The 25371-nt window shown below is 34.5% G+C and overlaps 1 protein-coding gene across 1 annotated transcript; it reads left to right on the top strand.

Moving 5' to 3' along the window:
• The first annotated feature begins 230 nt into the window (after positions 1 to 230).
• On the top strand, positions 231 to 24291 carry LRRC6 (leucine rich repeat containing 6). Its single transcript, XM_010709403.3, has 10 exons — positions 231 to 330; positions 2533 to 2705; positions 3632 to 3831; positions 6188 to 6367; positions 6941 to 7018; positions 9551 to 9616; positions 11154 to 11223; positions 12065 to 12160; positions 15830 to 15915; positions 23899 to 24291. The coding sequence occupies exons 1-10, from the start codon at positions 231 to 233 to the stop codon at positions 24083 to 24085; spliced, it is 1236 nt and encodes a 411-aa protein (XP_010707705.1). The 3' UTR covers positions 24086 to 24291.
• The last annotated feature ends 1080 nt before the right edge of the window (positions 24292 to 25371 follow it).

The following is a 25371-nucleotide window of genomic DNA, read 5'->3' as shown; positions in this document are numbered from 1 at the left end:
ATTATAGATGTTTTCATAAAAAATGTGTTTATAGCTTTCCCTCTTTTTTAATATTAACATATACTTCTCATAGAAATCCTGTTTTCATCTTTTTAAGTGTTAAAATATTAATGGCTGGCAGTCTAATACAAATTCAGTTTTGTCCTTCCCATTTTTCTGCTTTATTGTTTGTTTGAAGTTAAGCAAACAAGTAAAAAAATAATGCCTTTTCAGTGAAGGAAACTGAAGTAATGGATCTATGCTTTGTTACAGAAAATGTGGGCAAGTTAAAGAAGCTAGAATATTTAAATGTTGCTTTGAACAATATTGAAAGAATTGAAAATCTGGAAGGTAAGATATTTTAATAAACTACTTCGCTTTTTCTTATTGAAAAACTTGAGTAGAGACTTACTGTAAGGAAAAGTGGAAGCTATTAATTATGCCCATCAATAAACGTACTGTGTTTACAGTCAGAAGAAGCTGGTTTGTGTGCAGTGTTTCAGTATTTCTTTGTAGCCAGTGGTTCTTACAGCTGAAGTTTTGTCAGTGTTGTTTCTTAAATGCATTTTAACTTGCTCTCTGCGTACTCTTTTACCAGTGCTGTCAGCTATGACAGCTCCATTCTTTAATACTTTACAAAATAGGAATCAAAACTTAATGAATCTTTACAGGATTGGTATTGTCCCAGTTGTGCAAGGGTAAGTTTAGGTTGGATATCAGGAAAAACTTTACAGAAAGCATTGTTAAGCACTGGAATAGGCTCCCCAGGGAGGGTTGAGTCACCATCCCTGGATGTGTTTAAAAACCGTTTGGATGTGGTGCTCAGGTACATGATTTAGTGGAGGGTTGTTAGAGTTAGGGTAGTGTGGTTGGGTTGTGGTTGGATTCGATGATCTTTAAGGTCTTTTCCAACCTGAGCAATTCTGTGATTCTGTCATTTGTTATGCAGCTTATCTAGAACAAAGTTTTTTTGTTTTTGTTTTTGTTTTTTAATACCATGCTGGCTGTAAAAAGCATCTCTTTTTGTCATCCAGCAGTCTCTTTACTTCAGCAATCGAAAGTCTCACAGGAGGACATTCTACATTGTACAAAAGTTCCATTGTCTGGAGTATTTTCATAGAGGTTTTCAGATCAATCTTTTTTCTATCTTTACATAAAATTTTATCTATATTATCTCTGTTTAATCATTTAGCCTGTCACTATAATTGCTTGTCCAAGGATTTACCATTTTCCATGAGCAAGTCCTAAGACTTAGAGCCATCCATAAATACATTCCGTACTATTTAAACATTTTTGACTTTTGACTTATTTCCTTTTTCTTCCTCGATTCTGCTTAGTCAAGTTTGCTCAGTATATAAAATGTGGACCTTAGCAAGGGGACAAAAAAAAAAAGCTGTTTTGCTTTATTTTCTTTTGAATCATATGCATGCTGATTCAAGAGAATGGTTTAAATCAAATGGAAAAATAAACAAATAGTTGCAGAAATATGTACTGCATTACTTATTTGGCAATTTGTTGAGAAATTTACATCTGTTTTCATGCCAGCAAATTTTAAGTTCCTCTAGCAGGCTGCATTATTTACTACTGTGATTTGTCATTTACTTAGATGCCAGAAACATTGGGAGCGAGCCTTGCAAAAATTGAGGTTTTAATCCTCTAATAAATCATTTTGCATTGTTTATGCTCTTTCAGTTCCATTATGCATAGAATACTTGCCAAGTAGACCTGCAAAGGAAAAGAGGTGATTAAAACAATGAGCACAGAAGTTGAATTTGCTCTTAGCTGAACTTTTTTACTCTTAGGCCAAGGTTATTACTCACGGACAGATTATGATAAAAGGAGTAGCTGATAAATTCTGGATCCAGATTTCCCAGATCAATTTGTTAGCAAATTTAGTGCTACTAATTATAATAAGTGTTTCTGGTTAACACACCACTTTCTCACCAGTTTTTGCAATTTAATCAGTGATAAAATATTCATAACAATAGCAGAGTCCATAAAGTGCAAAACTTGATCTCAACTTGGAGTGGATTTTTAGAAAACATTTTATCAACACTTTGGTAATGTTAGTTAAGATTAACATTATACAGAAAAGAAACCCATAAGTCATCCTGCTCTTCCGAAGCAATTAGGCACTCTTTAGCCATGTGGAGAAGACTTCAGCTGAGAACAGTACCAGCATGATCAGATTATTAAAGCTGAATTTTATCTTGTCGGAAAATGAAGCATTTAATAACTAGTATACAAGATCTGACCACACAGTTCTTATAGTCATGAAACCAAGAGTAATTTTTTTATATTTTCCATTTTATCAAGATTTTTTTTCTTTCTATAAATATTCTGATCTCTTGAAGCTTAGCTGTGAGTCAGTCTTCTACTTGTGGCCTGTAAAAGATGTATCTTGACAGGATGAAGTTATTATACAAAAGGCAAATGCAGGTATCAGTTTTAGTACCCAAGTACATATATGTGTTTGTATGTTTGTGTGTATGTGTCGTGAGCATTTATGTTATGAACAAATTGAATGATTTTTTTTTTTTTTAATTCAAATAGGCTGTGAAGAACTGAAGAAGCTTGACCTGACAGCAAATTTCATTGGTGAACTGTCCAGTGTCGAAACCCTAAAATATAACATACATTTGAAGGAACTGTTTCTAGTGGGTAATCCATGCACTGAATTTGAAGGTTATAGACAATTTGTGGTGGCAACACTTCATCAATTAAAAGTAAGATTTTTATTGTTATTTCTATGAACAAATCAATAACCAGCTTTGTTGACTAACCATACTAATCCAAAACAAAATAAATGCCTATGGTAGGAAAAAATAGGAATCTTTTTCGTACTGCCCTCAGGAAAGTGAAATCTGTTCTCAAGAATTCTGATTAAACCACAGTTTTTTCTTAAAGTTATAAATCATTTTCATTGGAGATGCTTTAACGAAGTTCCAAAAAGATAAATACACAGTACAGTTGTGGCTTTTTACTCATTTGTTTTTATACAGACAATATTTTTTTAAATATATTTTTTTAAATATTGTCACGATTTCAGAAAGTTAATAAGTTGTTGATAATGTACTGATGTTATATACCATACCAACAGTGTAAGGCAATAGAAGGGTAGAAGTTGACATGAAAATGCACTATACTGCATCTGCTGTAAATAGATATGTTGAGATTGAGGTTCTGTGCGGGGACTGATCTAATGATTTCCTGTCATTGAAAATGACCCCAAGTACACACTCACGCTTTACCTTGGAGAAGCACAGACACTTACTTTCCTTAATGTGAGTAGATTCAACTAACTTTGTCAGCAGTAAATGAACACATTTAAAGAAATATATTTGTAATAGTTCTATGAGCTGAATCAAAATCAGAAAAAAATAACAGAAATGGCTGAAGGGACCCTTCCTACTCCATAGTAATAAGACAAAGTAAAATTCTGAGAAGATGCAAAAGGCAACTGTTAGGCACAAACACTTTTTCAGATCTAAATAGAAATTTACTGTTAATTCTTTTAAATATACTGTTTCTTAAATAGTGCTTTGGAGGTTTGAAATGAATATTAAGTTAACCTGCAGTTTAATGGATTTATTTGATTGAATATGTTTAAAATTTCTCATGTATTTATATGGATTTTTCTTCCCTTTGGAAGTATTTGGATAGTAAAGAAATAGAACGTTCAGAGAGAATTCAAGCACTTCAATACTATCCAGAAGTGAAACAGAAAATCAGACAACAGGAACAAGCTTACCTTCTCAAAAGAGCCAAAGAAAAAGAAGAGGCTCAAAGAAGGATGCGTGAAAGAAAGGATAGGAAAGAAAAACAAATGGAAGCTGAGCTTGGACTTGACAGGTAACAGTAGGTAGCAACAGTTTTTAAGTAATCATCTAAACATCATTCTTCTCTTTCTTCATTAATAATTTTGCTTTTCCTCCTGCATATTGGTTATATAATTATACTTAAAGTCTCATGTTTGTCTTTATTACTGATTCTAGTGGGAGTCTAGCATTTATCCTCAAGCATTTTATGCCTACTAAAAAATATAATTAGCTATAAATGTCTTTAATTACTGACCTGCAGACAGTACAAAAGAATTTTTGTCCTGTATCTCCAGGCTAAATTGTCTGGGTGCCAAAATGGTGTAATTGATAGCTTCTTTCAGGAGGACAGCTGTAAATTGTTATTTAAGGTAATACAATTGTTTCAGAGAAAGCTGTTCTTCATCTATAATTTCTTTTGCTTCAGACTTAATAGATATTAAGAATGAAACAATTTGAAGATCTTTTGAGATGTGTAAAAGGCTATGGAATTGTTTACACCTACATTTCTTCTACCTTATGTTACTAAGATAGCAGAAGGATTTTTCTCTCGCTTTATCTTTCACTGTACTTGACCTTCATCTTTAGTCCATTTTTAGTCCAGTAGAGTCTAATTTCCGTGATTCATAGAATCAAAGAATGGTAGAATGGCTTGGGTTAGAAAGGGACCTTAAGAATCATCAAGTTCCAATTCACTTACCACAGGCAGAGTTGCCAACTGAGAGATTAATCACTAGATGAGGTTGCCTAGGGCCCCACCTAACCTAACCCCACCTTCAGAGATAGGGCATCCACATCCTCTCAGGGCAATATGTTCTAGCACCTCACCACTGTCTGTGTGGAAAACTTCCCCCAATCTGATCTAAATCTTCCCTCCTTTAGTTTAAAACCATTCTCCCTTGTCATATCACTGCCTACCCGTGTAAAAAGTTGATTTCCCTCATGTTTATAATCTCCCTTTAGATATTGGAAGGCCATAATGAGGTCTCCGTGAAGCCTTCACAGAATCACAGAATCACAGAATTGTAGGGGTTGGAAGGGACCTCTAGAGATCATCGAGACCAACCCCCCTGCCAAAGCAGGTTCCCTACACCAGGTCGCACAGGTAGGCGTCCAGGCGAGACTTGAATATCTCCAGAGAAGGAGACTCCACAACCTCCCTGGGCAGCCTGTTCCAGTGCTCCGTCACCCTCACCGTGAAGAAGTTCTTATGCACATTCGTGCGAAACTTCCTGTGCTGCAGCTTATGTCCGTTTCCCCTCGTCCTGCTCCATGTACCACTGAAAGAGACTGGCCTCACCGCTATGGCCGCCACACCTCAGATTATTTATAAACCTGGATCAGGTCCCCTCTCAGTCGTCTTTTCTCAAGGCTAAACAGACCCAGTTCACTCAGCCTTTCTTCATAGGGGAGATGCTCCAGGCCCTTCACCATCTTTGTGGCCCTCCGCTGGACTCTTTCCAAGAGATCCCTGTCTTTTTTGTACTGGGGAGCCCAGAACTGGACACAGTACTCCAGATGAGACCTTACCAGGGCAGAGTAGAGGGGGAGGAAGGAAAGCCTTCTCTTTTCCAGGCTGAGCAAGACCGATTTCTTCAGCCTATCATCATAGGAAAGCCCTCTAGTCATCTTTGTGCCTCTCCTCTGGACCCTCTTCAAAAGCTAAACATCTCTCCAAATCTGTTGTAGCCAGTTCTCCTTTCTCATTTATCAGAGGAGGTACGCTCTTTTTCACCTATCCCTCTGACCAATGTACCTATAGAACCTCTTTTTTTCTATAACTTCCTTCTACAAGTTCAGTTCCATCTGTGCCTTGACTTTCCTAATCTCATCTCTACATGTCCAGACAGCATCTCTGTATTCTTCCCAGTGACACATCCTTGTCTCCACTGGTTGTGGAACTTTTTTCTCACAGATCACAGCTGTATCATAAATTTAGTTTCCACTCTACATAGATAGATAAGTATTAGGGGGAAAAGTGACTTAGGTTTTAAGATGACACTTGAAATGTGTATATAAAAAGTTGCTGTCTTATAAATTTCTTATCTACTACAGCCTGATATAGGAAATATTTAAGCATAACAAAGACCTAAGATTTTCTCTCACCTGAAGGTTATAAGGGCATCTGACAATTCTGCTGCTGAAATTAACTCTTTTGAACTGTCTTTCAGGATTTTCAGATGGCTTGGCAAAATCGTAGTATCATTTCTTAGTTAAGTCAGTGAAAAGTATTGTGTTGAAAATTTTTTTTTTGATTGCTGCAAGGACTAGAGCAGAATAAGTTATCCAAATACTTAAAATATTGTTATTGGTAGGAATTAATATTCATATTGGAGTAATCAGTCTGTCACTCTTCTTTTTCAAACAATGTTCCATGTGGTTTCGTGTAGACCAGACTCCCTACAATACAAAGAAAATCAGAAAGAAGGAGAACAACAAATGTGGAGAACAGCTGAAGATGATGAAGAAGACAGAAGATTTTGGGAGGAGCCGACACCATATACTCCAGAATCTAGATTAGAAACTCACAGATATATTGAAGAAAAAAGGAAAGCTAGAGACAATATAAGGTATATATTTTTTTTTATAATATATTTTGGGAACTGAAGATGAACAACTTTTTGAAGGCACAGAGAGGAGGTTGGCATCTGCCTCACATTGAATATTGTTTTTACCTGTGCAAATATGCTTTAACAATGTGAATAAAATATACCGGCTGCTCATTATTTTTCATTTTCTATTTTTTATTTTATCCTTTATTTTGTTTTCTCTCAAACAGGGTTGTTAAATATAATAATTTATCTTTTCAGCTCCATTGTTTGGATTTCAGAATTTCTACTGTTCTGCCAGCTAACTCATGTTTGATATCATGTTTGACAATGAATTCTGAGTGACACATCTAAGAAGTTGTTATCTATGTAAATAAACGATACTACAAAGCATTTGCTCAGCTTTAGAGCATTCTTTTAATGTTCAGTTGGACATCTGACATAACCTGCTTAGTTTCTGAAATAAATTGTATCCTTAAAATCCAGAACCAGATAATCCCTGCTTTCCTGACATCTCCTCCTTTCAGTTTTGCTATTCAACCTAAAATATGAAAATGTGAAATTATAAGCTGTTTTTCTTTCTATTTTGTTTAGAGGATCAAAAACGAGAGAGAAGCCTCTTCCAAAACTGGTCACTGAAGAAGGAAAAATTCTGAATGTCAATATGCCTAAGTATGTAAGGAAGCAGTGCTGTGAAGAATTTAAACAGTTGATTTAAACCACTATTTTGTGATGTGTGACAACACAAAAAATAAGACAAAAGACAAATTCTGATATGGAGCATTCTATTTCAAGTGGGGAAAATTACTCCTAAAATTATACTCTGATGCTGGAAAAATAGTTTTCAGTGAGTAAAGTGTTAAAGGTTGTTAATTTATATCTTGATATTTGAAAACAAAAGAATTTATTTTTGTGTAAAAACTCCTTACTCTTTTTCCCTTCTATGGTAAATCTCTCCAACAGCATCTTGCTAATAGTGGAAAAAGTGTAACTAAAATTTGACTGTTGAAGATAGATGTGTATAAGTAGCCACTTTAAATGTGGAAAATTATGTGTAAGTACTATTTTTGAACAAAATCATCCTGTCCTTAAATGACAGATATAAACCTGGCAGAATTGTGCAGCGTATGCATGACATAGAAGGTCTGTAGCAATGGAGGCTCGTGTCTACAAAGGCACACAGATATTCAAGTCCCATTTTAAAATGAATTTCCTGGAATATCAGCCATGTGTTACCATTGATTTCACTGGAAACTGGAACCAAGCCTTCTTGTATTAATGGAAAACAGAAGACAGAATTGTTTCCTTATAAACGGCTTCCCAAACTGCCTATTACAGGAGCAGTAATTGGCCTTTAAAGGGAAACATACCTGTCTGCTGTTCTCCGAACAGTTTTTTCTTAAGACTGGTTTAACTACAAAAACAAACAAACAAGCAAGCAAAACCTCAAAGCTAAGAAAGTACTTATCACTGGCATGAAGAATGCTTTCTGAATTTTGGAAATTCATAAACCCATGCAAATTTAAGGGATTCGAAATCTTACATTGTAGGGTCAGTGCATAATTTTCTATGATCTAGGTAAAATTATAGGTAATAGCAGAAAAGCTTGTATTTATTTGATCTTCATTGGAATAATCTTTTCATTGTTTTGATATACCTTTCTGTAAAAATGTGTTGACAGAAAATGAAAAGAATGATTTCCTAGTTGAAAGATGATGAACCTTAAATAGTTTAAATCTTATGCTAATAGAAAGGATTTAGAATAAAGCTCAAGCTATCTTTAAGAAAAACAGTCAGCTAGAGCTAACTGTTAGTAGCAGTCCTATTCATATCACCTGAGTTTACTGGATTAAAATTTACTGTGTGGATGTGGCCAGATAATGTGCTCAATGACATTCTTTGCTGTTATGGCTTCAACAGGAATATTCCAGCTCTTCAGTGCAATCTGGCAGGTATTGGAAAGACATAAATAAAGAGTAGAGAGATGGTGCAAATAAAGAGTAGAGAGATGGTGCCCTCCAAAGTTTTTGTTTTATGGCTTAAGTCTAATGTCCAAAATATCCAGGGTTATCTGATGCTGAAAGGTTATCGAAAGGAATGGCTGTATGCTATTCAGAAAAGAAGACTACTTATCTTCCTCATTTCTACTTAAGTTTTCACCTAGAAAATTTTGCAATTCTCTTTTTTTTTTGCCCTTTGTATTTTAATGCATTCTCAAGATTTTGGGTGTAGTAAGAGAAGGAAGCATGAATGGGAGAAAAAGCTGTTTGTGCTTTTTGCAGTTTTCTGTTCAAAAATATGCATAAACTAAAAGCTCCATAAGCTTTCTTCCAACTAGTCTGTGTTACAGTAGGGGAGAGAAAAGAGTTTAAAAGTATATCTGTATTTTTATTACTGAGATATTACTGCTAACTGATAAACTGTTAACAGTTTAGCTTTTTTCTATTAGATGAACCCAAAGTATCTGAGGATTCTGATGTCAGTTTCAGTGTTTGATCAGAACTTGTAGCTGTAGAGAAAATCTCTTTATAGTAGAAGTACAAGAGTTGTTTTAAATTTATAACTGCTGAGATTTGTTCATAAATTTTAGAAGTTAGCCAGCAGATCAAAAGCACATTAGCTATTAGAATCTATGGCCTTATTTTTAACAAACAGGACAAAGCTTGTAGAATCAAGGATATTATGCATTTTTAATTTTTTTATTTTACAAACGCAGATGCAGATATTTATGCTACAGGTAACTTACATTAAAAAACCCATGCAAATTATGAAGTTAGAATTACTGGGTTTCAGGCTGTTCATGCTTTTCACGAACTGTTTTTCTACGAAGACATCTATAAAAAAGACATTTTGCCAGCAGATGTCTCTCTTTCCGCACTGACAGACTGAACTTAATCTAACTAACCTGCAGCACAATTTTTATTTGTTTCTTGGGGATCGGGTAGGGAGAACAGAAAGCAAATATAAGTGTGACTGACTCTAGCTCAAATGTCAGTATGTCAATATTTTTCACTACTTATGTCGAAAATTTGAAACCATTTCTCAAATAATCATGTCACATTATCACATGATCATTATCATGTGACATAATTATCTTATGGTGTTTTTATTTACCTGAAATTGCTAGTAGTTGAATTTGAAGAGGATCATGTTTGTTTATTCATCCCAATTGATTCTGATGGTGTGTCTTATCATTACTATTAGGCTTCATTTCTCTTTGAAAGATGATGAAGAAAACAATCAGTTAATCTTGGATCTTGCTGTTTACAGGTCAGACTTGTTATTTATTTTTACAGGTCAGACTTATTATTTATTTTTCCACTTCGTTTTTACTATTCATAAGTTCTAATACACAGAATTCCAAATATACTCCTTTTTGTAATGGGAATTTCAAGAGGAAAACAAATAATGCAGGGGGTTATAGAATCAATCTTGAAGCCTCTGTCAAAGAAGTGGAACTGTATAACTCAAAGACCCTTCAGATTGATTGAGTGAGCTCTGTGTTTTAGTAGTCTTTTTTTTAATTGATGTCTTTTGCAGTCTACAGACAAGTTTCCTCCACACTTGTCTGTTTATACTTATGTAAAATCCTTTCCATTCATTCACTGGCAGAATAGAATTGTAAGAAATGGGAGTTTTTGTCCATTGTCTGGGCCTAGAAGGGCTCCAGTACAGTTCAGGATCTTCTAATTAAATTCTTCTTGAAACAAGAAAAGGTAGCCTTGTCCATAGCACTTACTGGAAAGAGTCCATAGTTTATGCTATTCACTAAACTATGACAGAGCATTCTCTGGAAGAAATTTGTCTGAAACAGACCAAAATATGAGAAGGAAACCTTATAACTCTTTTATTGTATATACTACTAAGTATTTTAGCAGCTTTATTTGTGGCTTTACTTCTGGGTCAAAAAGGGATTTGAAAGCCACAAGACTATTTCCCTGTAATTGGAACTTGTTAGAGTTTATATTAGAATTCACATCAGGTGTTCTTCCCTTTAAGCCAATTGATTTCATTTAGAACAAGCCCACTCAATTTTTTCTGAATTATAAGAATTAGGTTTTTTGGAGCCTTAAAAATTCTGTTCTCATGTAATAAAATGTTGGATATTGTGTAATAGTCTGTGCTTAAGAAACAAAAACTAAAAAGTTTGAAAATTTCACCTTATAAGTAACATTATAAATGAAGGGAAATAGGAAATATGTTCTCATACTTTCACTAGCTGGCCACAGGAACAAGAGTATACTTCACACAATGAAGAGCAGATGTTAGATTGGAGCTTCTACAGGTCACATCTTTGTTTGCCAGTACTGAAATGTAAAATACTGTTTTCTGGGAATATAAATATTTATTTTCAATTGATACAAAAAGGATCCCTTTATTAAAAATTACCAGCTAACAATAGTAGCAGAATACTTTTACAGTTTTAAATAGCAAGTAAGCAAATTTTCATATTAATATAAAGCAGTGTACTAAAAAAAAAAACCACATGCACACAAAAAAAACTTCTCACTTTTTACAAAGATTTTGAAACACTGGAGTTATACAGTAGCTGAACTGAAATACTGTTGTGGACTTGGCAGAATTAGGCACTATTTTATTTGATGTTCTGTGAACACACATAGGAAGATCATATTTTTCTTCCAAAAACCATCCCACTAAATCTAAGTAATATTTCATTTAATTTAGTAACTAAAACTGAATTTTGTAGTTTACAAACTGTCAAGTTATTACTAAAGAGTTAAATAATCTGAAGAGCTTATGAATTGTATTGTAAAATTTATTAATTTATATAAATTTCATTTTGAAGACATCTGGACACTTCTCTGCTTGATATTGATGTCCAGCCAACTTACATACGAGTTCTGGTGAAAGGAAAGGTTAGTTTTTTTCTTATTAAATTCATGTCAGATCAATGCTTAGTTTTTACAATGGTTATTCAGTGTACTCTGTAGCTGACTTACAGTTATTATTAACTTTTGTGCACATATGCAGAAAAACCACTCTTTCATAATTGCATTATTTTGAGCCATGTATAAACTGTGGAAATTCTAACCAGAAGAGGTGCAAAGCCTGAAATGAAATTCCATTCTCTCTTTCTCTCCTTCTCACTTTTTATTCCCATTATAGGGTACCATAAATCACTTAAGAGAGCTTATTAGTTGCCCTAGGCTGCTATTTAGCAGTTTCACAATCTGGAATTTGTAGCTGACGGAAACAAATGGATGTGTATTCCTTTGAAAGAGTGTTTAAAACGTCATTTTGCTTTTCTCCCTTCTCAGTGGTTGTGTTTTTATCATCACTTTTTTGAAAAATTTGAAACATTTAAATAGTAAACTAAAGTCCATATATATGACTTTACCAACTGCATAAATAACATTTCAGAATTAATTTAAATCTAAAATAGACTATATAAGCTTTCTCATTTAATTGCTAATGTAAGTCAAGTATCGTTTTACAACATTTTTTAGAAATGTCACTTCAGAAATGACAGCAATTCAGGAATATACATACAGCTATTCTTGTTAGTAAAAGCTCTTTAGCATGTTAATCATGTATTAGGATTAGTAATACTATATTTAAAGTGAAAGGATTTAGACATAGACTGCTATAAAAATCAAAGAATGTGATAGTTATGCTTATGTATGTGTGTTCTATCCAGGTTAAAAATAAAAATAAAAAAAATAGCATGATATACTTCAACTCTGTTTTTTTTCACAGACATTCCAATTAGTGCTCCCTGAGGAAGTGAAGCCAGATAGCAGCTCTGCTAAAAGATCTCAAACAACTGGTCATTTAGTTGTCAGCATGCCAAAGGTATGTAAAATAATCTGTGGAGGCATCACAAAAAGGTATTTAAAATGTTATGAGTACATTGGGAATGTTTCTGAGTTAAAGCTAATAACTAGCTAGCTAAAGTTATTCAGGATATATTTCCCAAACAAGGAACATTCCAGAATGATGATTTAATCATAGAGCCAAAAAGTCTGATTTAGAATTCCTTTAAAGAACTCTTAAGGAAATCAGTATTAACAGAACTTTTTCCTGTATTTTCAACAGATACAGCTTTTTATATGTGAAAATATCCTCTGCAAAATCTGTCATGATCTGAAGCCATGTATGAAGATGTATTTATAATAGAACTGAAAATAAGAAGCTTTTTTGTCTTTATGAGATAATAAGACCAAATGAATTTTTCAAAATTTGTGTGGCCCACCATATTTGTGAAAATTACATTTTTGGGATACAAATTCTTGTCAAATGCTTTCTATCCATACAAATCATATTAATATGAAAAGAATGTATTCTAGGAAAGTAATATAATGAATGAAGTTTGGGAGTAACTGTAAGGCCAACACAAGCTTTTCTTACAAAACTGTATGGTTGAAGATATCAACAGTATTTGATAGCACTAATTTTTTATCATAAACTTGATATTAATTTGTTATTTCAAGATGAGAGGAAGGGCAGTACATGCAGCTTCTTTTCATTTTGTATCAGTGATAAGAAAAACTTAATGACTATATCGCGCTATATTTAACATTTCTGTTCCTGATAAATAATTATTCTCAAAATAAAATTATTTGTAACTAGATAAAAGAGATAGCACATTCCATAGGTAACTGACATTTTTAAAATACTATTAAACTAAAAAGTAGACTTACACAGAAGGGCTTTTGCAATACTATCCAGAAAAGATCTCTAACAGAATGCTAACTGAATTCAGTGTTTTTTTCTTGCTTTAGTGAGTTTCTGAGTAGGTTGCTAAACATTTCACTGTACATCTTCCAGCCTGTTCATCATATTTTCCCAGCCTTTAAAATGAAAACTAAAATCTCTCTACTTGACTCTCCAATGGCCTTGCCATTCCATAGATATTATAGATAGTAAATTCCACATAAAGCAGAAGAAAGTAAATCATTTTCACCTCGTTTTCTGGAAATGCTTTTCTTAAATGTACTATTTATTGTACAGCAAACCAATGCAGAATGTGTGTCAGAAATTTCTAAGACGCTCCCTACAAAGTTTTCGGACGGTTGTCGAGACAAAGGCGAAGGACACAACATTCAATGAATTGTTATACTGACACTTTTCAAGTGTGATGTTTATTCTCTAATAATCTTAAGCGTCTGTACAGATTTTGTCTGAGCAAGGAATTGATACATGTACATTGTGCATGCTTTGTTTTCTGGTAAAAATATTTGTGATGTGAAGGTTTTTAACTTTTGAACCTCTGTGCTTAGTGTCATCATTGCAAACGATGCAGGAAAGATGAAAAGTGAGAGTTTCTTGGTTAACTTTAACCAAAATTGACATATTAAATCATCAATTTTGTAAAATGCCATCAATAGATTATACGAGAGTCATGTTAATTACTGTTCGTGAACAATAACAGAAATCAGTATTATTAGCAAACTTTATTCAGGGTTCTGATTCATTCTGTATCATGTTTCATGTTTTAAAACTTAGGTTTCCTTGTGTTAGTAAAGCAAAGGGAAAACTTTGATTTTTTGTTTAACCCTTCATTGTATAAGCAATAACAAATGAATTCTGACAGCTTTTTATAGCGTAGGCATTCAAAAGCATTCAGAAACTTAAAGGCCATTGAGAATTAGTTACCTTAATGTGAAAATAGAAGGACATATATCACACATGTCAGTGTAAGAATTATCTAATGAAATTTCATAAAATTCTCACTCAGCTTGGTGTGGAAAATGTAGTAATATTTCACTGCCATCCAGTGCATATGGAGACATACAGCTGTGGAACCCTACAAATCATTTCTTCCTTCAGAATAAATGCGTTTCAGATGAGCTCTATTACTCAATGGAATTCACACTGCAGGAAAAGAAAGCCATTGTAGGAAAAAACTGTAGGCTGAAAAGATGACTCAGCTTAAAAATATTGTTTTCACAAATTCCTTCTCTTTTGTCAAATATATGCCAGATTCTGTTTAACACATCCATTTTTAGAGTTATCTGCTAACGTTCTTAAAAGACCTCTCTTTTCTGGTTTCTGAACATTCTAACTATTAGCAACAGCTTCATAGAACTACTTCCAGAAAGCTTCACTATATTCACTTAGACTTTCTTCCTGTATATTGCAGATTTCAAATTCCAGTCATTTAACTTTCTCCTGAGCCCAAAGTCTTATATTTAGCCAAAGTTTAACCTCTGTCAGTTCTGTTTTCCATATTAGTTAAGCTCACTTTCTTGACTTCTCTGAGAGATCAACATGTGATCACTGTCCTGGTGAACCTCAGATACCAGAGTTGTATATTGTTTCAAAACAAACAAAAAGAAAATAGACAATATCACCTACTTTTTTTCTTGACATCTTTTGAGCAAGAGAGCTTTTGAGTAAAAAAATGATGATATAGTACACAAATTCTAACCCTCCTCTTATATGACAAACCCTTGAAAAAGTTTTATCCTGTTGAGGAATCCTTTCCTGTTGATTGCAGGACCAGTGATTTGCCTTTCTTTCCTTGACAGCGTGTTCAGTGGGTGAAGTAAGGAACATTAGTGTCAGGGTGATCAAAGGAATGCACATTAGGGCCCCCTTGTGAAGTGATGGAAGGTTCAAAGAAAAAGACTTTCCTTCACCAGAGTATATACAGAATCAGAAGGGATCAGCCTCTTGGCAATGCATTTCAGAAATGAATTATAGAAGCTACAGAATTATAAATCTGTCTTACTTCTTACACAGTTTGGAGCAAAGACTTTAAGAGATCTGGAACAGAATACTTTCAAGTCGATTTTACTACAAAATAATAGATAAAATGAACTATTTGTTTTAGTTCTTTTATAGTTCCATTATGTTCCTGTTCTCCCCCTTCCTTTCAAGTGCTTAAGGGATCCCTCTGCCATGATGTTGTTATGAAAGGAAAGAGAGATGTTTTCTCCATGAGAAATGAAATATGTTCCTTCAGAAAAATGGTGATGGACATGTTTTCTTTGACAAAGGGAATTCACTGAGGCTTCAGTCTTGAAATTTCATTTTAGCAAAGTTGCTGAAAGGCTTTGTAGGCGCTTCTCCTTTTCATAAATAATGAGAAGTCCAGAATGCAGCAGATGCTTTAGTAAAAATGTCTGAACTAACATAGACATTAAGACTCAAATACAAGCAGAAGACGCATCAAGAAGAAGCTCATTAGCTACAGAGAAAATCAATGTGCATTATTTACATGGTACTAAACAAGACAACATATACTTAATATGTATATGCATATATTTAAATGTTTTAAAATATACATATTCATATATGTACTTGAATATGATTCCATTTAAATCATTTGGTTAAATGGCCTTATACATGTTTCATCCTGAGTGAAGAGTTTTAAAACCTATCAGAAAGACAAAATATCACAAGAGAAAATTTATTCACATCCTCTTACTGCTTCAATTTTTAGACAGATAATTTAAGTGCTTTTGAGCATAAATATCAACTTTTGTGGGACTTATTTTTCTGTCTATTTTTATTTAGGTTAAAGAAATAATCCTGGCTAAGCAAAAATCATCAACTTCAGTCAAACCTTCTGACAGCAACACAATATACAAAAAAAGCACAAGGTAATTCCTTTTTTTTTCCCATTAATTTTAATTTTTTATATTAGTTATTCAATTGCCAGGTATTTGCTTCCTATTGAGTATCTTATTGTTAAAAGTACAAAAATATTGATTTGTATAGGTTACAACACTGTATAAAAACCTTAGACTAATGGGCTGTCTGGTGCTGTTTATAAAATGCAGAGCCAAAAAAGCACTTATTTCTGCAGATCAGTTTTGTTCTATCAACTCATTCAAATTATTGAAATAGTGCACGCTAAAACTATACCACCTACTGGGAGTTGTTTCTGCAGAACTTCTTGCTGTGTAGCCTCTCAAAACCATTTAGAAAAAAAAAAGATTTTGAATCTTCCTTGTGAATGTATTTGCTCACTGATAGAGCATACATGTTGAGCTACTGCTTCAAAAAGCAACTCTGCAAGGTTTTTTTTTTCCTGGGTTGCATTAAAAAGAACATTTGCAGCAGCTCGAAAGAGATTCTCCTCCCCCTCTCCTCTGCCCTGGTGAAGCCACAACTGGAGCACCATGTCCAGTTCTGGGCTCCTCAGTTCAAAAAAGTCAGAAATTTCCTAGAGAGAGTCCAACTGATGCATCAGTCTGGTTCAGTGGCAGTAGCTGTAATTCTTAGTGAGATCTCAAAATGTTCATCAGAGATTTTTGATGAGATTTTCCTCCTCCTGTACTGCATCCTTGAAAACAGTTGTTAGCAAATGTGTATATTGCCGAAAAGGGATGATGTGAATAAGGCACAACTGTGAAGTGAGGAAATGTTTTTCTCTGGTAAAATAGGGCTTGTAAAAATAAAGGGACACGGTCAGATTTTTGAGTTGAATGTCTGGACTATGTTTGGCTAGTGAATGAAAATGCATACAATTATTTGCCATTACTTGTGCTGGCACTGCACTGTACCCTCCCTGTGCCCTGGCTGCAGCTCAGACAGTGTTAATAGCACACCTACAGTTGGCTGTTGCTGAGCAATGGGTTTCTGCCAGCGTTGGTCCAGGCGGTTTGGTGTGGCACAGCCACGCTGTCAGCCTCATGTGGCTCATGGGACACAGGTTGGATATGGCTGGACTACATGATCTCCAGAGATCCTTTCCAACCCCTGTGATTCTGTGGTTATGCAACATAGGTCCACTCCATTACATATGCCATAAAGTCCAGCTCTTAAACTCCTTCAGACAGTAGTTAATGACTGCTGGAAGCAAACAAGCATCAGGGATATGCTGTGATTTTTTCTCTTACCACATGTTAGTAACAATTGGAGTAAATAGACACAGGGGTTGATGGCCACATGGCCTTACTAAATACAGATGCTTTGAAATATATTAATATATTTTGCTTTTCCTCTTTTGGGGGCAACAATATTCGTACTGTTGTGAGATATGGTAACTGCAAAGTTTGTTAAGCAGCTTATTTGTACCAAAAGTGTTATATTTCCTTGTTTGGTTTTGTTGTGGTACATGTTGATAGAAAGACTAAGCAGACAGTAAAGGTTAGCATTATGGATCATGTCTGTTCTTGGTCTCAGTATTTAGGATGCTGGCCAAATGGCACTGCAAGTGTCTCTCATGTCGTTTTTTCCTGCTTTTTGTTTCTTAATTTTAATAAGGATTGTTTTTGTCTTTTCTTGACTGACCTGCCTAGTGAAAAGACAATAAGATGACTGCAAGAATTGTTGACATTCCAAATGAGACACAACCACTGTACCCTTTCCTTAGGCAGCAGTGATTACAACAGTTCACCTTCTTAATTACTGAGTATTTCAATTATTTTTAAAAGATCCAGGCCAAACAATGGGCATTTGGTACACAAAAGCAGTGGTTCTTTCCAGCAGAAGCAGAAGATACAACCTTTGAACATTAAAAGAAATCAGTTAAAAGAAATGTATTAACTTTTCTCTAGGAGAAAATCAGATCTTCCTACTTTAGATACATGATCTCTCTTCTAAATGGATTCTTCCAAACAGCAAAAGAGCTGGCAACTAGTGGCTGGTAATATGCATTTCCTTAGAACACTCCAAAAGGAAGTGACTGAAGCCTAATAATGAAGCAGGCCCCCTTTCCAGCCAAGTGGTGAACTAAAGGTACTACATGGCAAAGTGCAAGGAGTTGTTAGATTTCAGTAAACTTTTAAGTAATTATTAAAATATTTACTGAAGATTTTGAAGGAAAAAATGCAATTTTTATTGTTAAAATATTTCAGGAATACGAATCGCAAAAGGAGAATTAGGAAAGAGGCATTTTGAATTACAGCTCTTTCTAAAAATTCTAGGTTTTGACCTCTTAATTTGAAAAATTGCTGACTAGCCAGATGTTAAAAGCTTGCTGAATAGTTGTCTCCTAGATTACGGAAAAATATTCATTGCAGTGATTACACTTGACAGATACAGATGTCTAAACTAAATTCTGTCAGACATAATCTGCTAAACTATAATATAGTGCTTTAAATTTCTTAACTCATTAGCTGTATTATATGATGATGCTCACTACTTCTGCCACATTCTGTGACTGTATACAAAACTGTATTTCAAACCTTCAAAGAGATAAGTTATTTTAGCAGGAATTCGGTTTCTTGATTTATTATACTTATAAAACATCTACTAATAAAGCAGCTGCATCTGTCAGGCTTAACTGTTACTGGAGTCAGAATTTATGAGGAAGAGAAGCTGAATCTGCCATTGGTACATAGGTGAAATTTATATATAGGTAGGAACTTACTTTTCTAAAGTTATACTGGAAATTTAAGAGTAACAGTTACATAAACCTAATGACTCTTTTCCCATACACTCAGCATTAGACTGTTCCTCCTATATCACATTGGAAAAGAAAAAAATAGAAAATGGAAAATATCTCTAAATGTTAATATACACCGTTGCTGTTTGATCTGGCAGGCAGCTCAGCACCACTCAGCTATTCAGTCACTCCCAAGAGGAGAGAATTGGAAACAAAATAGAACTCATGGGTTGAGATAAAAGCTATTTACTAAGACAGGGACAGAAAATGAAAACAAAAAATGCATTCTAATTTGAATGCTTGAAAGAATCTTTGCTAAGTGTAGGACTACTCTCTTGTCCACAAATTTATTAGCTGAGGATCTCTCCCAGTACACTTCTGCAGTTTGCAGAAAGAGGTGTGACAAGTTGGAGAGAATTTAATGTTGCAGAGAGGAATACCATAGAACAAAATGACTAATTTCCAAACTGAAAAGGTGAAGTAAGATGAGGCTAGAAGTTTTGTGAAGCTGTAGACAAACTAACCTGAAGGAACTGCAAGCAGATTTATGCAGTTTTTCAAAACTCAAATTCACCTTCATTTCTGCTCCTAAACCAGAAATGAACATTTTAACTAAAAGACAGGTAAGTGCAACTGAAACATGGCCTACACCAAAGATGAATAAATGTGTGGCAAAATCACAATTGGCAAATCAGTTATCAGTTCTACTGAGATGTCATGAGTGCCTTCTATAAACACCTAGGAGTTGATCACAGATCTGGACAGTTGAATGGATTTGCAAAAATATTCTTTGCAGGCTACATAGTTTGATATCTTTTATGAAGATACTGAGAATTCCTGCTCTCAAAGCAAGTTACATTGTCTGAAATAGAAGAAAGCATAGAAGTAGTAGTTCAACTGACTTTTTAAACAGAAAGTAGATCAGCTCTGACTAAGAAACATTTTTAAAAGGCTTTTTTTCACTGCTAAGCGTAAAGTGTAGATTGAATTGCATTCTCATGGATGCCCAGAGCTAGCTAAAATATGGAGTATACACCTATATCACTTGACTAACAGAGGAAAAAAATATGGGGTTCCTAAGAAATGATTTGAAAATTAATTTGCTCACACATATGTCTAATAATCCATAATTGTATAAGGGTGAGGACAACTCAGAAAATTCTCAAAAATACTGTTCAGTTAGCTCTTGAGCTTTAAAATCTAAAATCATCTCAAAATGTACATATGTGATAAGGATAAGACACTCAGAGTATAGACATACTTAACCGTGCTTTTCATAGAATCACAGAATGGTCTAGGTTGAAAAGGACCATAATAATCATCTAGTTTCAACCTCCCTGCTATGAGCATTATTTATATAACTTTTCAGTACTTTTTAAATGAGGTCTTAACAGTTCGTTAGAATAAAGTGTTTTCAATGTAAGCTTCCCTGATGTTTAAACAGGATTCAGCTTTGACTAACAAATTTAGCAGTGCTTTTTGTTTTCTGGGATAATTAAGATGTAAAAATATGATTTAAATGGATTTGTATATTGAACATATTGGAGCGTGTTTCTGACTAACAGGCAAGGTCAGCTTGATATTGTGAAGTGACTGTGAAAAGAAAGGTAAGGGACAGAACTGTGAAGCTGAAATTTGGATGCTGATATTGGCTCTCCAGAGCTGTTGGTCATACTTTGTAAATATCATTGAAAATGCTGATGCAAGAAAGGAAACTTTTAATCAGATGCCAATGTATTTTCTGGATCACGAGTGTGAGAAATCTTTGACAATCCAAACTTTTATTGAAATTCAGAAGTTGAAACAAGAAAACGTAACTGTCAAATCATTAAAATATCAAATGTTGTAATTAAGAACGGTGTGAACAAAGTGTAAATTATAAAAAACCCCATCGAATTATCAGAGTTGTGCTCTGTCACACACCAGATTGATCAGCAGGCTGCTATAGTTATGCAAAATTGAAGGACTGACTGTCATTACTTTATTGTGAAATCTTTTTCTTTTTTGAAGCATCTTTCAACTATATAGAGATAGAAATAACCTTTTAAGGTAAAGAAATAGCCAGGGAAAAAAAAAAGCACTTAATATTATTTATTTTGCATGACGATCTAATCTGTAGATCATCATTCTCGCTTGGGTAGAGACCACTCGACAACAGATAGCAGTGCCTGAAATTGGAACCATTTGCAAACACTGAGGCTTCTAGATATATTGTAGTTGGTCCTGCAAGAAATGTTATTATCTTCATCACTATTTTACCACTGTTTATGAAAAAGCATTAGAACATTTTTTACTCTCCTAGACAGAAAATCTTTGCATTCCTTCTTCCAAAATTTTTCAGATAGTCATGACATCATCAGTAGTCATACCATTTTTTCTATATGATGAGAAGAGCGTATTTCCAGCAGGCGTGCAATGGCAGTTCTGAAATTAATGCTTCCTATTTTATTATGTTGGCCCACGATATCTGAGGCAGATGTTGGTGGTATGGCAGTAGAGATTCCATCATCCCAGCAATATTCTGTTATATTTTGTTGCTGTGCGACAGATGGCAGCAGAGAGGCAGTCTGACAAAATAGCAACTGACATGGAAGTGCGTATGAAGCAAAGGTTTGGAATTGAATTCTTTCATGCAGAAAAAATGGCACCAACTGAAATTCACTGACATTTGCTAAATATTTACGGAGACCAAACAGTGAATGTGAGCACTGTGAGGCAGTGGGTGGTGCATTTCAGCAGTGGCAGCAATTGCCACTTGAAACACAAATCATGCTCTAGATGACCACGGAGATATTTATGAATGCAACATGGAGGTTCTTGTTCAGAGCTGATGAAAATGTGCAGCTAATGGTAGCAACTATGTGGAAAAATAGTATTTTGAAGCTGAGAGATTGCTCTGTCAAGTAGTGTTATTGTGCTCTTTGTATCTGTTGTAGTTTCCATGGAAATAAATAGGAAATAATAATTTCAGAGTGACTTGTGTGTGCGTCATAAATGCACTGACTTCAGCATAATTAAGGCTTGTCATCGTCCAAACATTTCTTTTATGATGGCTGAGGGAGTAACATGAGCTGTACTAAAGAAGTACAGAATATCTGACCTGTGATGATTCTCATTCTTTCCTATTGTCCTTGCTAAAAGATAATCCTAGATAACATTTGCTGATTAAATTTTGAGAATCACTGGTGACTAGCTTGTGGATGTGGACTGTTACTTATGATACAGTTAATTATTTTTTGGTGTATTGAAGGTTATTGATTCACTAAGCAATGAATTATTCAAAATCCATAGTGTTGATTGTATTTTCATGACTAGAAATTTGTACAATTTTAGAACAAATGTAAATTACCAATAATAATTAAAATACATCAAATCAAGGTAAATCTTTTCTATCATGTGAGTGAAGTACATGCTGAGGCTGATTAAATTTAATATTTATGCTTTTTTACTTTTTTCTGAGATGCTTAAAATTAGTGACTCATCATTAGTGATTATATTAATTTTCCAGACAGGGTGTGTTCTTTTTAGAATCCCCTGGTGGCTACTTATAAAATCCTTCAAAGTGACAGCACTTGTCACAAATCACAGAGGAAAACAGAACTGTTTCTTAACTCTAAGGAATGAACATTTTCTGGAATGTTGCCACAAAATGAATCCACTTTTGTGTCATTAAACTGTTTAGTTTAATTAAAAATCTAACCTCATAAATGGAAGAACATTCAGAGTAAAGAGATAACAATTTTCTTGTATCTTTCTTCGTAACACATTTTCTCAGTGGCTTTTGTTTTCATCGCTTGTGGGAAAAGGTTATTCTGATTATTAAGATGTAGGCTTCTCTGGACATTTCCTAATCAGCAAAATGAGCAAAAAAATTCCCTTAGAACAAGAAAATTCTAGTGGCATAATGCTGAAAGACGTGGCTAATCTGACTACTACCTCTTCTGTTAGTCATGTTTTCCTTGGCCTAGCATAAGTGAAGAAACTTGTCTCTTCATTTCTCCATAACTTGGGCAGAGATCTGACACGCATGATCTGGGAGACTACTGAAGAAGCACGGGCAGACTTTTGGAAGCTTCTTCACAAAACTCTCGCTTTTTTAAAACTAAAGGTGGTGTATTTCAAATGAAAAATCTTTTTATATACTGTATTTACATACTTTCATTACCTAATTTGTCATCAAAGCAATGCATTTTTTCAACCAGTAACTTTGCTACATTTTCCTTTGTTCCAGTCTTAATTCCTTTCTGATCTCCTGGGTAAACAAGGAGTTTTCTCACATTTTGTAGAGTAATGTACTGTCTTTTGTAATGTTTAGCTTGAAACTTTGACCCAAAGTGGTTCTTAGTATAATAGTAAAATTAGTACGAAGATAAACCATGCTGGAATTTTTAGAAATTACATAATCATACAATGAAATTCCCATTTTGCCTTTTTTTTTAAAGACAGACTAGAATTTTTCTAGTTTAACCATTTTAGTTCATCTATTAGAAAATAAACAAACAACAACAACAATGAATAGCTTTAAATGCTGCAAGACAAAGTATATTTCAAGTCCTTGACCATCATGTGGTGTTGTTTGGTTGCCTTAATGAGTGGACTGTCCACATCTGCAAGTGTAATCTAAAAGAATTTCCTTAATAGTGGTTGAATCTGGAGATTCTTTTGTACTTCTGGCCTTTCTTATACTTTTTTTTTTCATAATACAAACATTGTTAGTATTTCCACTAACAAAACCTATGAAGCTAATATAAGCACGCAAATTAGTACAATTACATTTTCTGTCTAAACAAAAGACTATTTCTGCTTTCCAAAGATAAATCTGTCATCCTATAATTAATAATCACCTTGTGTGATAACAATGAACAGAAGGATGAAGGAACAATTATGCTTGTAAAATCCTGTCTTACATCAGAAGCCAATCACTTAAAATATGACACAAACAATCTTCATGTCCTGATATTAGACAAATTATAGATGCTAAAAAATTATCTGTGTTTATTTTTGTAAGATAGAGATTCTGTTGTAAAAAATAATGAAGATTTAGTTGTACTTTTGTACTCATTGGTTACACTGAGTTTTTGTAACGAACAATTTTCGAGTAATAAGGACTTTTAATCCTCATTTAATTGGACTCAGTAACAACTCTCGCAATGAAGTCAATGAGTTTAATAACAGGTATCCAAAACAGTGCTGTTATATTTGACACGGAAATGAAGGTGGTTTTTTTTCATTTGTTTCCCTCTTGTTTCAGAAGCAGACCAGTTGAGAAATTAGAAGTGGATCCTAATAAATATTCTTTCCCAGACGTGACGAAGATAATCCAAGAAAAGGAACGAATTGGACGAGGACCTATTAAGCTACAGCCAGAGAAGATTACGGAGACAATGAAAAGCAAAGTTGATTTTGAAAATAATGAAGAAGTACCTCCCTTAATTTGAAACATTTCTTATTAGTCTCTCTGTTTGTAGTCTGAATACCTGAGTTGTTTTCATGATCCTATGCGTAGAGTATTATCTGGCTGAAGTTGGAAATGTCATTACAGTTCTTACTATAAACTTTGTTATGCCTCTCTATTCTGGTGTATTTTCTGTAAGTGTGTTGCTTATATAATTTTTTTTCTTTTCTAGTTTGTTTACTCTGTAAAGCCCAAATGAGAATGGGAGTCAAAGGGTCACATATTGTCAGTTTTGTTTTTTTTCAAAGAATTACTGTTTAGCTTAAAAGGGCAACAAGGCTTGTGAAGGACTTGGAGAATATGCCCTATGAGGAGGGACGGAAGGAACTGAGGCTGCTTAGTCTGGGGAAAAGGAGGCTGAGGGGAGACGTTATTGCTCTCTTCCAGTATCTGAAAGGTGCTTACAGCGAGAGTGGGGTTGGTCTCTTCTCACTGGTGACAGCTGACAGGACGAGGAGAAATGGCTTCAAATTGCGCCAGGGAAGTTTAGGTTGGATATCAGTAAACACTTCTTTACAGAAAGGGTTGTTAAGCACTGGAATAGGCTCCCCAAGGAGGGTTGAGTCACCATCCCTGGATCTGTTTAAAAACCCTTTGGATGTGGTGCTCAGGGACATGATTTAGCAGAGGATTGTTAGAGTTAGGGTAGTCTGGTTAGATTGCGGTTGAACTCAGTGATCTTTAAGGTCTTTTCCAACCTGAGCAATTCTATGATTCTGTGGCTTATTACTGAAAAAGAAAAGAGAAGGAAAGAAAAACAAGACAAGAATTATGTTTATTCTGACTGAACTGAAGGTAGAAAAATCTGTATTCTTCCAGTGCTTTCATTTTCATGAAGGACAGAACTAAAAGAATGTAATGTATTCTGGGAGTGAGAGACATTGCTTTACTCTACCATACATGAATTTCCCAGAATAATACAGAGCTCCTACATTCTGGAGTTGGTACTAGTGCCACTCCTTGAAAATGTTGGAAGAGAAGGTATCTCAGACACATGGCACTGTGGGGGAGATGAGAGAAAACAGTAAGATTTCTTGTTCCTCTAAATGCTGCTCTGAACTGTTCCAGATTTTTCAGGCAGGCACCCTTTAAAATATCAAGGCTAATTTTTAGCTCTTGTTAGCATTGAGATAAAATAAGACTGTGAAGCAGGAATGAGATGAGCTTCTACTTTCCTAATTTTTATCCCATTTTTAGCAGCCACAGACTCTGCTATGGTATTTTTCCATCAGCTTCTGAATTGCCCTGAAAGTGAAACAAGTGGCATCA

This window comes from Meleagris gallopavo, chromosome 3 (genome assembly GCF_000146605.3).
Source record: "Meleagris gallopavo isolate NT-WF06-2002-E0010 breed Aviagen turkey brand Nicholas breeding stock chromosome 3, Turkey_5.1, whole genome shotgun sequence".
NCBI classification, from domain to species: Eukaryota; Metazoa; Chordata; class Aves; order Galliformes; family Phasianidae; genus Meleagris; species Meleagris gallopavo.
Note: the sequence above shows the minus strand (reverse complement) of the source record. Positions and strands in the feature narration are given on the sequence as shown.

Bases quoted from the DNA above. Each gene is read 5' to 3' on its own strand.
- LRRC6 (XM_010709403.3), top strand. From the start codon at position 231: ATGGATCTATGCTTTGTTACAGAAAATGTGGGCAAGTTAAAGAAGCTA. The intron at 2,706-3,631 runs GTAAGATTTTTA...TCCCTTTGGAAG, and splicing joins CAACACTTCATCAATTAAAA to TATTTGGATAGTAAAGAAAT. The intron at 9,617-11,153 runs GTCAGACTTGTT...TTCATTTTGAAG, and splicing joins TTGGATCTTGCTGTTTACAG to ACATCTGGACACTTCTCTGC.